At 45.2% G+C, this 14,834-nt stretch overlaps 1 protein-coding gene across 1 annotated transcript in view; it reads right to left on the reverse strand.

The window, feature by feature from the left end:
• Nucleotides 1-14,834, reverse strand: part of nlrc5 (NLR family, CARD domain containing 5) — a 171,937-nt gene that overhangs the window by 109,724 nt on the left and 47,379 nt on the right. The window contains exons 6-9 of the mRNA XM_080187115.1: nt 10,546-12,295; nt 2,217-2,300; nt 999-1,082; nt 822-905 (exon numbers count right to left, since the gene is read on the reverse strand). Of these exons, the coding sequence (XP_080043241.1) occupies nt 822-905; nt 999-1,082; nt 2,217-2,300; nt 10,546-12,295 (2,002 nt within the window). The remainder of the gene's footprint in view (nt 1-821; nt 906-998; nt 1,083-2,216; nt 2,301-10,545; nt 12,296-14,834) is intronic.

Here is a 14,834-nt window from a genome sequence, read left to right on the forward strand (position 1 = left end):
CCTGGCACTGTGAGGCAGCACTGCTGACCACTGTGCTACCATGTCTCTTTTAAATTAAGCTAAAACAGAATCCGCTGGTATGGAGGTTGATGTGGAGCTTTATGCAGCTCTGTCTGGTGAAAGACTTATGATTGGCTTGCCAGGAGGGACAACAGCCCAGATCAAACCCTACAGAAAGTCAGGTGTGAGTTTTAACACCTGGTCACAAATCAGGGGGCAGCTTTTCTTACTGTTTGGTGAATAAAGGTTGGTGAAGAAGACCCAGGGCGACATGGTAGCACAGTGGTTAGCATTGCTGCTTCACAGTTCCAGGGACCTGGGTTCGATTCCTGGCTCGGGTCACTGTCTGTGTGGAGTTTGCACATTGTCCTCGTGTCTGCGTGAGTTTCCTCCGGGTGATCCAGTTGGCCCAGGGCAGCCGGTCTTATGTATTTGTGGGCCTATAGCTGTGTGATCCTACAAATGTCTCCAGCCGAGTCCTGGAAGGAACCGCAGGGGTAACAGTTTCTGACTTTGACTTTGAGAAATGGTGTCACTGTTTAAAAATAAATGGTTGCCCATTTCAGACAGAGTTAAGGGGAATTTTCTTCTCTCAGAGGGTTGTCTTTGGTGCTCGCTTCCTCAAAAGGCAGTGGTAGCAGAGTCTTTGAACATTTTTAAGGCAGAGATAGATAGATTCTTGATGAACAAGTGGGTAGAAGGTAGTAGGCAGTAGGCTCTAACCAGAGCAGCCATGATTATTGAATGGTGGAGCAGGCTTGAGTGGTCACATGGCCTCCTCCTGCTCCTAATTTGTATGTTTGCATAAGGATCCCACTTACTCAATTCTTCTCAGACTTCCAACTTGAGGAAGCACGTCCACAAGCGCTGTGATCCCAGCATCCCCCAGTTCATTATCTTGCAAGCTGGAAAGAAATTGAAGCATCACATGATAAGAGATGTCAGGCATGAGTTAAACTAGAATCAGGCAGCTTGGTAGAATCGGTTATAATACTTGCTTTAGTTCTTCCAGGTGGTGACAGAGTTTCAGTGCAGAGAACAAGTGGGTAACACCCTTCACAGTAATACTGCAAGATGTGAGGCTGGAATCAAAAGTTTGGTTTCATTACTATCTCCAAATTAAAGCAATACCAATTTAGAAGAAAAATGATTAAAACTCCAGTAGTCCACAATAAACAGCAAGCACGACTTGCATTCATACAGTACCTTTAATGTAGTGAAACATCCCAAAATACCCTACAAGCACATTCCCTACCAAAAACGAACACTGAGGCAGGAAAGTAGTATTAGGACAGATGATTAACAGTTTGATCAGTGGAGTACATTTTAAAGGGCATCAGAAAGGTGGAGGGAGATGTGGACAGAGAGGTTTTGTCTGGCCTCAGACTGTCTGTGTGGAGTTTGCACATCCTCTGGATGCTCCGGTTTCCTCCCACAGTCCAAAAATGTGCGGGTTAGGTGGATTGGCCATGCTAAATTGCCCCTTAATATCAGGGGGATTAGCAGGGTAAATATGTGGAGTTATGGGGATAGGGTCTGGGTGGGATTGTTGTCAGTGCAAGCTCAAAGCGCCAAATGGTCTCCTTCTGCACTGTTCCCTCTATGCTATGAGAATGGAGAGAATTTCAGAGCTTAGAGATAAATGTCAAGAGGTCAGAATTGGAGTAATCCAGGGTTCTCAATGGGTCACTGGGTTGGTGGAGGGGACAGATTGGGAGCAGCAACACATTGAACCACGGCCAAGCCTCAAGCTCTCCTCATCCATTGTCCTAAACAGTAATTTTCCAGCAGCAGTCATGGATAGTGAGGAAGAATGGGAACACCGGTTGATTCAACCCTTCCTTATTTCAGAGTCGTTAAACAATTATACGGTCTATACAGGGTTCAGCTAACTCAGCACGTTCAAGGATAGCTCAGCATCACTGAGTAATGGGGGGAGCTGTAATCCCATGTACCTTCAACACCAGAAGGAGGTTTTAGGAACTTCATTCATGAGTTTAAATACAGTATGTAGAACTGAATAGTAAGCAGATGAATACCCAATAAGCAGAGTAGCAAGTTGTTCTATAAAGTGATATTCAGTTAGGATCACGTTTTTATTACAGGACTGGAACTCATTTCTTTGTTCTTTGTTCAAATCCTTCCTTATATTATTTATTGCAATTACGTTACATAAGAAACTATAATTATTATAATAGCGTTAATAAATATCTTACATAAGCTTCTTTAGACTCTTGATTCTTGGAATGATTTCAGATAATGTTCCAGCAAATTTATCCTCGTATTTTCTGCTTTTGAAACTACAATTGGAAAAGGGAGAATTAAAACACACACCTTTCGTGATATATAATAAACAAAACAAAATTAAAGCATTCTTTGTCAGACAGTGCTAAACTTCAGAGTTCTGACATCAATTAATTTGCTTTTAATCATCAGAGTCATATCCTTGGTGGCACAGTGGGTAACACTTCTGCCTCACAGTGCCAGGGACCCAGGTTCAATTCTGGCCTTGGGTCACTGTCTGTGCAGAGTTTGCATTTTCTCCCCATGTCTGCGTGGGTTTCCTCCCACTGTTGAAAGCTGTGCAGGTTAGATTGATTGGCCATGGTAAATTGACCCGAGTGTCAGATAAATGTGTGGGGTTACGGGGATAGGGCCTGAGTGGAATTGTGGTTGGTACAGACTTGACACCGTCAAGTAGGGATTCTATGATTCGATATCCCCTGGAATCTTAAAGGGCTGGATTAATCACAAATTTGTTACGTGCCAGTTATTTCTGTTTGCTCATGGGCACAGCCACTGAGGAAAGGGGGGGTAAAGGATACAATCCATCTTTTCTCCTCCTCCAGATTTTGTGAGATCCACTTAAAAATGGGATCCCCACGATGCTATGAGGATATTTTAAATCAAAGATTCCATGATCCTGCCAAGGGGATAGCGTTGCTGCATGTCCTGCTACTTTCAATTGCAATCACCTTGTTTTACAACAGCCCAATTCTTCCCCTCCCATACTTAAGGATTGATTTAAAAAGTGGTGAGAGCTGTTTCTGGCTTGTTATCGGACAACAAATTTTATGAAATTGGGCACACAATATGGAAGCAGACTAAAATTACGCTCAGAGCCTCTCCACTAAAAATCACAAAGTAACAGACACAGATTAGCAGGCGAGAGCATGCTTTTAGAATGCAAATGAGGGCTAGCACACAAGGGAAGCTGGGCAGGATGGCACCTGCAGGAACTAAATTAAAAAACACATCCCCACCCCATCAAATCAGCACTTCTAAACCAGTCAAACAACCTATGGAGACACCCAAAAATTAGCATAGCTAAAGAAACGTACCTGGCCCCTCAAACTCTTTGAGATCAATCACACACCCATTGTTCAAACCCCAGAGGTTCTAGACCATTAATAACCAATCAGACAAAAACAATTAACACACTCTTAAAACAATCGTTCTAACACTCAAAAACTTTGAGACAGGACGGCTAAAGTCGAATACTGTAAATAAAGTATCAGCATTTGAATCGCATACTACACCGATGTTCAGGTATAACTATAGCCCGTTGCGGCGGACCTTTAGAGTGCTTTCGGGACAGTTCGATTGTATGTCCTGACTGCACCTCCGTCGATGTAAAAGAAAATAAAGCTGTGCCGTTATTGAACTACACCCTGGGTCTGCAGTGGTCGTTTCGCTCACTCACGCTAACAGGCTCCTTTCACCTTGGGAACTGTGTGTGAATCCCACTTTTACATCCCCTTTTTCACAGATCATGCTTTGAAATTAAATAATATCAGTCCATTTCTACCCACTTCCTAATGAGAAGAGCTCACGGGGAACAACATCACTCGCTACTTGCCGCCGAATGCTATTTATTTACCATCTGGCTTGGGGAAGGCTAAGGGCAGCGGGTGTGAGAAATGGGAAAGAAAGCATCAATGGAGGGTATCTTACTGGCACTGGAGTTGGGGAACATCATTGGGAGAGGACAGGAGGAGGCTGACCATACAGCTGAACTGCACATGTCATCTGTGAGGGCTGGAGATGATGCAGCAGACACCTGTTCTTAGGTCACATCATTTCAACTCTCAGCAGGCCAATGGGACATGTGAAAGAAATGCCCAGAGTTCATGTCTTCATCCTTCATTCCCCCCCGCAACCCCACATTCTTGTTTCCTTTCTCTGTCCAGGGATCTTGCTGGTCTCAGTGCCTCCCTCTGCCATGTGGCTGAGGGAGGCATGGTGGCACAGTGGTTGGCACTGCTGCCTCACAGCACCAGAGACCACAGTTCAACCTCAGCCTTGGATGACTGTGGAGTGTGCAGATTCTCCCTGTGTCTGCGTGGATGTCCTTCGGATGCTCTGGTTTCCTCCCACAGTCCAAAGATGTGCAGGTTAGGTGGACTGGCCACTTAATGTATCAAGATGTGTAGGTTAGGGGGATTAGTGGGGTAATTACGTGGGGATAGGGCCTGGGTGGGATATTCTGTCGGACAGTCAATGTAAGCTTGATGGGTCAAATAATCTCTTTCTGCACTGTCGGGAATCTATGAAATAGCATTATGTTGTTTGGGTACAGTTCTTCCGCAGTGGTTAGGCAGCAGGAATAGAAAGGATAAAGAATGCAAAGCAGTCAGTGTACCAGCAGCTGACTATTACTCTGATCAACAGTGAGAGGGAGAACCTCATCACCAACCTAACGCAAGTATAAAATTTAACAGAAAATACTGTAAAAACTCTACACATCTCGCTGCATCTGTGGGGAGAGAAACTAAGCCCGATATCTCTCTGGAACATTTTATAAGGATTCAAAATGTTAATACTGTTTCTCTCTCCACTGATACTCTGAGACATACTGGGCCTATTTTACCATTTTGATTCTAAGTGCTGGGTGGACTTGAAACTGGGAGTGTTTCAGATCCAACTTTTAGACCCGTTCTTAGTTGCCCCCATGTGCACTCTGCCTGCAAAAATATCAGCTATTCTGAATTGTGCTTACAAGCCTGTGCACGGGGCTTATCATGTCCAAAACCTCCGATTGGTGCCTCCAACTGTGCATGTGCAGAAGAAAATGATAGAATGTGACTCCTCTGCCATATCCCTCCTGGGCAGATAATGGCTTCCCTGGGCCCCCACAGACATTGCACCACCCCCCCTTATCCCCCCACCCCATCCTCCACCCAGACTGATTGCAGGCGCCTCCCCCCACCAATCTCAGGTAGAGTGATCTACCCTTCCCCCCCCTCCACTGATCTCAGGCAGAGTGGCAGCAGATCCCCCTTCCCCTCCACTGATCTCAGGCAGAGTGGCAGCAGATCCCCCTTCCCCTCCACTGATCGCAGGCAGAATGGCAGCAGGCCCTCTTCCTTCCACCTCCACCACCCCCCCGCAGTCTCAAGCAGAGTGGCAGTGGACCCCCTCCCCCCCACCGATGTCAAGCAGAGAGCCATTGGACATTTGGCACTTACTTCCTCACTCATCCCCACTGACAGAGTGCCTGAATCGGACTTATATGGAGCATGTCTGCTTTGCACTGGCTCTGAATGGGCGAACATGGTGCTAACGGGGAACGTGCCGGTAAAGTTGGGCGTGCAGCCATTATGTTAATTTAAATGCATGCAAATGCATTTAAATGGCCATTGCGCCCGTTTCCGAATAGTCCCAATTGCGAGCATTTTCGGGGTTTGGTAAAGGGGGAACCAATGTGGAGGCAGGCGCAGATCGAACTATTTGCCTCATGCCCAACTTTACCAAGTTTTCGTGCCCGAAAACAGGCACAACATGATGGTAGAATCCTGCCCGCTGTGTTTTTCCAGAATTTTCTGTTTTTGGTTTCAATTTCCAGCATCCACAGTATTTTACATAAGGACATAACATAAGAACATAAGAAATAGGAGCAGGAGTAGGCCTTCTAGCCCTTCGAGCCTGCCCCGCCATTCAATAAGATCATGGCTGATCTGTCGTGGCTCAGTTCCACATTCCCGCCCTCTCCCCATAACCCTTAATCCCCTCTCTTATCAAAAACCCATCAACCCGCTTCTTAAAAATATTTAGCGAGGCAGCCTCCACCACTTCAACGGGCAGAGAATTCCAGAGATTCACCACCCTTTGAGTGAAGAAGTTCCTCCTCAACTCCGTTCTAAACTGCCCCCCCCCTTTATCTTGAGGCTGTGCCCCCTAGTCCTACTGTCCTTTCTGAGCGGGAAGAGTCTCTCCACCTCTATCCTATCCATCCCATTCATCATCTTATACGTCTCAATGAGATCTCCCCTCATTCTTCTAAACTCTAACGAGTACAAGCCTAGTTTATTCAGCCTCTCCTCATAGCTCAACCCCCTCAACTCCGGCATCAGCCTAGTAAACCTCCTCTGCACTCCCTCCAAGGCCAAAATATCCTTACGTATGTACGGCGCCCAAAACTGCACACAGTACTCCAGCTGCGGCCTCACCAATGCCCTATACAGCTGCAGCAAGACCTCCCTACTTTTATATTCAATCCCCCTCACTATGAAGGCCAGCATCCCATTCGCCTTCCTGACCACCTGCTGCACCTGCAAGCTGGGTTTTTGCGACTCGTGCACAAGGACCCCGAGGTCCCTCTGCACAGTCGCCTGCTGCAGTTTTTCGCCACGTAAGTAATAATCCTTCCTACCATTATTCCTACCAAAGTGGACCACCTCCATTTTGCTTTTATTGAAGGCTGGATTAGCAGATTTTGATCTCGCAGGGAATCAAAGGATGTGGAGAGTGGCTGAGAAAGTGGAGTTGAAGCCAAAGGCCAGTCACGATTGTGGTGAATGACAGAGCAGACTCGATGGGCTGAATGGTCTACTCTGGCTTCTGCTTCTTCTGTTCTGATATGTAGGTGCCAAGAATGAAAAACTCAGAACAACGCAGCAAGGGAAGGAGGGCAAAGGTTAATTGTCTTTCTATCCTAACTGAAAGAGAATCAGCCATGATCGAATGGCAGGTTGGACGGGATGGGCCAAATGGCCTAATTCTGCTCCTATGTCTTATGAACTTAAGAAAAATAAGAAAAGGGGAGATTCTAGTTCCAAATAAACTCCAGTAAATGATATGAATTTTATGCACGAGATTTGCATTGAATAAATATTATGTTACACAATGAGTGACATGGTTGTGTAAAGGAATATATTCAAGTACGATCATTCTGACTGGACTAAATAAAAAGAACAAAAAGTGCTGGTGAGGCAACAACTGTGGAGACAGAGTGAGAGTTTACATGTCAGTTTGATGGTGGCACAGTGGTTAGCACTGCTGCCTCACAGCTTCAGTGACCCGGGTACGATTCCTGGCTTGGGTCACTGTGTGGAGTTTGTACATTCTCCCTGAGTCTGCATGGATTTCTTCTGGATGCTCTGGTTTCCTCCCACAGTCCAAAGATGTGCAGGTTAGTTTGATTGGCCGTGCTAGATTGTTCATAATGTCCCAGTATGTGTAGGTTACAGGGATTAGCAAGGCAAATATGTAATGTGAATGTGTGGGGTTATGGGGATGGGGTGGGATTGTTGTTGGTACAAACTTGATGGGCTGAAATGGCCTCCTTCTGCACTGTAGAATTATTTTGTATGTCAGAACTGGATTAAATTATGCTTTAATAATGTGCGAACAAGTACAGGGACAGAGTAAATGGGTGCACAGTTGAACAAAAGGGAAGACTGATGAAAGAATGGAAGGCAGGAGTGAATTTAAATAACAAAAATCAAAAGAGGGTGATAATGGAACAAGTAAAGAAACAAAAGATGAATCTTGTAACAATTGCAAGCTTTATTCTTGTCAGGATGGTGTGGCCTGAAGTTGCTGAACTCAATGTTGAGGACAGAGGCTGTACTCAAATGCATTGCTGCTTCCCCATTCCCTTGGTTCTGTTGTTCCTTAGAAATTGTTAAACTTCAAACATTATCCAGATACTGACCTGCTCATCTGCTATTTACAGCATTCTCTGTTTTATTTCAGATTTCCAGCAGCTGCAGTACTTTATTTAAAGAAAATAATCATTAATTTGGATTATTTCAATGGTATGATTATCCAGCAACGTCAGAAATTAGGATACAATTTCAGCTTTAACTCTGCCTAAAAACATCACCAGAGTGGTGTGGAAGGAACATCAGGGAGAAGGGCGCAGCAGAGAGGGGGCCCAGCGGGGAGATGGGCGCCCAGCAGGGAGGGGGCGCCCGGGGGAGATGGGGGTCCAGTGGGGATGGGGTGTTTGCTGGGGAGGAAAGTCTGCTGGGGAGGGAAGTCTGGCAAGAGGTGAAGCATTGGGCTGAGTGGGGTGTCTGGCAGAAAGGGAAGATAGGCAGGGAGGGGTGCCTGGCAGAAGAGGTGTCTGGCAGGGAGGAAGAGGTGCCTGGCAGGCCAGATATACTGGGCAGGAAGGGATGCCTGGCAGAGAGGGGTGACTGGCAGGGAGGGGTGACAGCAGGGAGGGGTAACAGGCAGAGAGAGGAGACTGGCAGAGAGTGGAAACAGTAAAAAGTCTGACAACACTCTGTTTGGACCTTCCTGTCTACTGAAAATGTTGCAGACCATCGACCCACACCTTGAGTGAATCACACCCAACCAATTTGGCTCGAGGTTTAAGCGGAATTCACAATCTACTTAATAGTTTTCCAAGCATGAACTAAAGAGCATTCACACATGGGAAGATGAGCTTCACTGATGTACAGCTTGCCGTGTGAAACATTTCATTGTCCTGGCCAGCTGATTTCTGCATCCTCTGGTCTGCAAACATTGCTTTTCTTAAAGAATGTACACTTCGAGACCACAATAACTCCCAGCCAGCACTGTCGGCATTTCACTTAATCCCTTGTTATCCATTTTTTCCACCTCTTGGAAATCTACACATGCTATACCTAACCATATTCATAAAGAATGCTCTTGCTGGTTCAGTGAACAGAGGAAATCATTTCCTTGCTCTATGGTTTTCCATTCAATTCTTGATTCAGCTGTCCAAAACTAATGTATTTGTTTAAAATGTGGAATGCAAAACTTGAACTCACAGCAACATTTGCATCAGCAAATGAGGCAAAAATAAGTCACAAATAAGCAGACATTATCTCTGGAGTGGACTAGCATTTTGTTTCTAACCCTGAACATCAAATATTTCCTTGGGTGAGGAAGAAAATCCAGCTGATCATTGGACAGCCCATCTGCCTCTCTGTTTTTGAGAGGCTCCACTATGGGTTTTCACCCCTGCCTGTCAAGCACCCCTCTCTGTCTGGTAGCCCTCCCTGCCAGTTCCCCCTCTTTGCCACTTTCCCCTCCCTGTCAGTCTCCTCTCTCTGCCAATCTCCCCTCCCTGCCAATCTCCACTCTCTGCCACTCTCCCCTCCCTGCAGCATTCTTTATGAATATGGTTAGGTATAGCATGTGTAGATTTCCAAGAGGTGGAAAAAATGGATAACAAGGGATTAAGTGAAATGCCGACAGTGCTGGCTGGGAGTTATTGTGGTCTCGAAGTGTACATTCTTTAAGAAAAGCAATGTTTGCAGACCAGAGGATGCAGAAATCAGCTGGCCAGGACAATGAAATGTTTCACACGGCAAGCTGTACATCAGTGAAGCTCATCTTCCCATGTGTGAATGCTCTTTAGTTCATGCTTGGAAAACTATTAAGTAGATTGTGAATTCCACTTAAACCTCGAGCCAAATTGGTTGGGTGTGATTCACTCAAGGTGTGGGTCAATGGTCTGCAACATTTTCAGTAGACAGGAGGGTCCAAACAGACCACAGGCCAAGGAACCAGTCCACAATAATAATAAGAGGAAGGAGCAGAGTAGGCCATTTGGCCCATCCAATTAATGCTAACTCTGGCCTGGGCAGATACCTACAAGGTATCCACCCAAAACTAGCATCAAACTCATGACCAGCAGAACAAAGAACAAAGAACAAAGAATTTGGTACACCAATCAGCCTAAGAGCACATCTTTGGGGTGTGGGAGGAAACCGGAGCACCCGGAGGAAACCCATGCAAGAAGAGAGAGGGGAGACTTTACTGACAACATTGATATCAAGGCTTTGGAATAGATTTGACAAAACTCCATTTTTGGTGAGGAGTTGAATGGAAGCCAAGATGGGAGAAATCAGTCAGTGACCACCCCGCACCCCCCCCCCCCAACCACCTCCTCCAAGCTCAAGTTTCCAGTAATTAAAATGAACGGCAAACACCAGAACTCAGCATCACCTGCATGTGTGACTCTCAAATCTGTGCTGCTCCCATCAAGTGAGACACCTCACAGAGAATAACAAGTTCCTCTCAAAAATAAGGGGTGAATTTTCCTTTTCTGCTTCCCCTCCCCTCCAGGGAATCATAGAGGGCGAGGGGTGGTGTACGGACAGGTCCACTGACCTCAGGCGAGATTTTCCAGTTTCGGAAAATCCCGCCTAAACCCTTCAGGATTGGGCAGGTACAAAGTCCACAGTGTCTGAGAGATGCTGTGGATTGAATTGAGAAGCCAAATTCCAGGCAGCGCCAGGCCCTGAGACCCCATGATAAATTTAAAGAGCACATGCATTTACTCACACCAAAACCTCAATGTTCTTGCAAGTAGCCAAAATGGTGACACATTCTAGGTCCATGGCACAACCTCCGAAATCCAGGCAGATACAGCTGGCTCCACTGTTTATAACGAAAATCAAAACAATCATATCCACCGGAGTAAGCCGAAAGTTTCGAAGCTCAAATTTGGACTTTAAATGTGCCGCAACCTCCCGGGCGAGCTCACGATCTTGTGTCTCGTATACACAGTGGCACAACTCGATTATTTTCGGCCCGGTTAGATTGGTGGCAGCCAACTTCCGCAGGTTCTGTAAAATGGCCTTCTGCTTCTTTTGCACCCACACCTCATTCTTGCTGGACAAGGTGCTAAGGAACTGCTTACATCTCTTCGAAGCCAATCCTGATAAAAATATGTGGACGGCGTCGGTGAACACGTTTTTCATGTCATTCTTCGATGTCCATTTGGATTTGAGGTAAAACCTGTGTTTTAGCATTTGGTCAGTAATGGAACTGTCAATCATCTGATGCAGTGCAGCCAGGAATTCTTGGAAGGTCAAGTGAATGAAGGCGTGTCCATTCTCCTGGTTCTGGTCAATTGTCTTCACTTCAAAGGTGGTGACAAACCCATACGAGGAAGCAAAGTTTGTAACCTTTTCAGAGAAAAGGTCTCTCGAATAAAAGACGGACTTACTCTCCTGGAGTCCCTTTCTTGCAAGATAGCAAAGTCCCTGAATCTCTTCTCGGTGTTTATTTAGCAGCCAGTTTCCAGTGTTAGCGTTGGTCTCTTTGCTACTGGTACCTTTCTTTAAAAACACAGTAAGCATCTCGATGTAAAATTGTGTCATTGTGTGAGGTAGCTTAGGTTCTAAATGACTTTGAGATAACAAGTGCTCTAAACAAAGAAAGACTATCCAGCACATGGCTGGAATGTAGCACACATTTAATATCTTTCTATTCTTCTGCAAGTGGCAGGTTGCCTGATGTTTGTGCTTGTTATTCTTGAAGAAACGACTGGCATATTCTTCAATTTTGCACTGGTTGAATCCCGAGACTTCCCCCACCTGGCCCACAACGTCCAAAGGCAAGCAGAGTAAGTCCTTGGGCCGAGACGTTATTAGAATCATACATCCCGGGAGCAGTTTCCCATTATACAGGCTGGAAAATAACTGTGCCACTGATAGCGGCGCGATGGGATTATCAGAAACAACAGAGGTGCAGACGGAAGCTTTCCCTGCAAACTCGTCAAAGCCATCAAACAGGATCAGAATCTTCTTGGGGTTTCCTATTATGAATCGAAATACGGAGTGGGAGCTCCTTTCTGGCTGAAGAAACAAGTCAAATAACATACTCTTCAGATCTATGCTTCCTTTGATCAGATTCAGTTGGCGGAACTCAAACAGAAACACGTACTGGAACTGACAGAGAGCACCTCGCGCCCACTCATAGCAGATCTTGTGCATTAACTTGGTCTTTCCAGTTCCTGCCTTGCCCAGCAGGATGTGCACTCTGCAATTGGTGGTGTGCTTTCCGTTGAGGAACTCTGCTAGGTTTGCAACTGAATCCTGATTTTCTTCCAGCCCAGGCGCACTGAGCACATCATCCCGGCTGGCATCTATCCGCTCCTTCAGTTTGGCCACGCTTCCATCTTTCATGGTCAGACTTCTGAATGTCTGGTCGAGGGTCACTTGTTTCAGCTGGTCTTCTTTTGCCAGGTTGGCTTCATATTTCTGACAGATGTTCTGTACCATTAACGATCTATAATCCTCGGCAAAATCTGTTGACACAAAATGTAAAATTCATCAGAGTCCAAAACAAAGGAGGAAAAAAAAGACGTGTTTGAAAAATATCTGCGGCATTAAAAATCTTGTACACATCTACTGTAGGGGAGTTCTCCACAATGCCTTGACCAATATTCATCCCTTTACAAATATCACTTTAAAAACAAAATCTGGTTATCATAATATTGCTGCTTGTCAGGGTTTGCTGTATGAAAACTAATTGCCGTGTTTACAACAGTGACCTCAGGAGTACTTCATTGACTATAAAGCACTTTCGACCATCCTACGGTCATAAAAGGATTTAAATGCAAGTCTTTCTTTCATGGCATTGCAGCTTACAAAAATACAAAACTGAAATAAATCACCCAAACATACCCCACCTCAGTGACACACTTATTCAATAAGTTGATGGTGACCACCATATGGCTGGATCTATTAAATTGCCATCAACTAGCCAATCAAAGGAAGTTTGGCTGACTCTGTCAGTATGACTGAGGAATTAGTAAAGGCCGCAGACCACTGAGCAACCAAGTTGCACAGTTCTTTTGTTGCAAGCTAGCAATCTTAAACTAGCCTATGACAGGAATCATAATCTTAAAGCACCCCAAAAATACCCCGACTTGGTTAATTGAATTGGAACATTTTCCTCAGCTGAAAATGCATTAAAAGTAACTATTATTATGTTAATTAAATGTTTTTTTCTAACTCCTAATGTTCCATCACTGAGAAGTTGCATCTCTAAATGACTTAAAAATAACAGATGGAGAACTGAGTTTATGTCATAGGCAGGAATTCTCCCGTACCGCCTGCCACAGGAATCGTAGCGGTCAGGAAAAACCCTGCAAAGGTCCATTGCCATCAGGTAAGATTTTATGGACTTGGGGCGAGCGCAGCCAGAAATTCCCACCCAACATGTAAGTTCATGGAGAAACAATTGAACACTCTATACCCTAACTATGAGTGTAACACTACATTACACACTCCCTCCTTTCCTTCTCTATGAAAGATATGCTTTGTCTGTACAGTGTGCAAGAAACAATACTTTTCACTGTATGCTAATACATGTGACAATAATAAATCAAATCATTGAATACTTGGGTTAGGTGGGGCAAGGTTTTGTAGGGTTTTTTTTTAGTGCCTGGGTTTATCCAGAGTAGCTGGAACCCAGTGGCCATTATGGAGAGCCCTTGCCAACTGCAGTAATGCTCTAGAATGTTAGTTAGAGCTCTGTCCCTGCTGAGTCTGGTGAACACCACTGCAATACATGTGACATGACTGACAGCAAGGCCTGTCTTTCAGCCAGCATGTGAAGACTTGCTTCTTATAAACGTTGCCCGCTCACTGTATTTCCTAATGTTGGAAAGTGCAGAAGCGTGTTTGTCATAGTGAATGATCCTCCTGCTACATAATACATTACATGTCAAATGGTGCAGCACTCCTGTCAGTATAAAATTATACCAGTTCAAAGGTCTCGCTAATGTAGATGATTTGTGTCTACTGCAAATATATTAACATTTTGGATCGTGTACTTTGAAGCTTCGAAAGCACAAAAGAAACTCAGTGGGAGAAATTTAGGAACAGAAGTATGCCATTCAGCCCATCAGGCCAGGCCAGCCATTCAAAACAATCACAGCTGATTGGACAATTCAATTCCTTTTACCCACACTATCCCCATAACCCTTTATGTTACTGTTAATCAGAAATCTGTCAATTTTTACATTAAACACAATCAATGACTCAATTTCCACAACCCTCTGGGGTAGAGAATTTCAACGATTCACTTCCCTCTGTGTCGAGAAATCCTTCCTCATCTCGATCCTAAGTGACATCCCTTTTATTTTAAAATTGTGTCCCCAGTTCTAGACTCCCTCAACCAAGGGAAGCGTCTTACCTCCATCTGCCCCATCTATTCCTTTAATTATTTTGTAGGGTTTCAATAAGATCGCCTCAAATTTTCCAAAACTGGGGAGAATATAGGCCCAGTTTCCCCAATCCCTTTTCATAAGACAGTCCCACCATCCCAAGAAAAATTCATTGCACTCCCTCTATTGCAATAATATCCTTTGAGGTATGAGGACCAAAACTGCACACAGCGCTCCAGGGGCAGTCTAACCTGGCTCCTACACAATTGAAGCAAGACTTTGTTTCTCTCTGTGCTCCAGAGGGCCCACTTCTGGCACTGCCACCGTGACAGAACTGGGATGCCACTGCCAGATTGGCAGTGCCAATGTAAGTGTCATGGGGCAGTCATTCCTCACCACCCGGGGATTATATTTACGTATGTGCACCCCCCTCCCCCACCCACCCTGCATGGTGATCATGACTGGTTTGTGGTTTTGAAAACCAGTAGTGATTCATGCTGATGTCACGTCGTGCCTGCTGGGTGGGAAGATACGGTCAGAGCAGAAGCAGTGGCATCAAGTCTGCTGATGAGATTCTAATGTATGTAAATGTATGTTAATCAGGCTCGTGCCCTTGCTGGGTGTATATCTGATCGCATCAGAGCAGGGGCTTGGGGAGGATCCTGAGCTTAAA

This window comes from Carcharhinus amblyrhynchos, chromosome 4, assembly GCF_965287045.1.
Source record: "Carcharhinus amblyrhynchos chromosome 4, sCarAmb.v2.hapA, whole genome shotgun sequence".
Classification (NCBI taxonomy): Eukaryota; Metazoa; Chordata; class Chondrichthyes; order Carcharhiniformes; family Carcharhinidae; genus Carcharhinus; species Carcharhinus amblyrhynchos.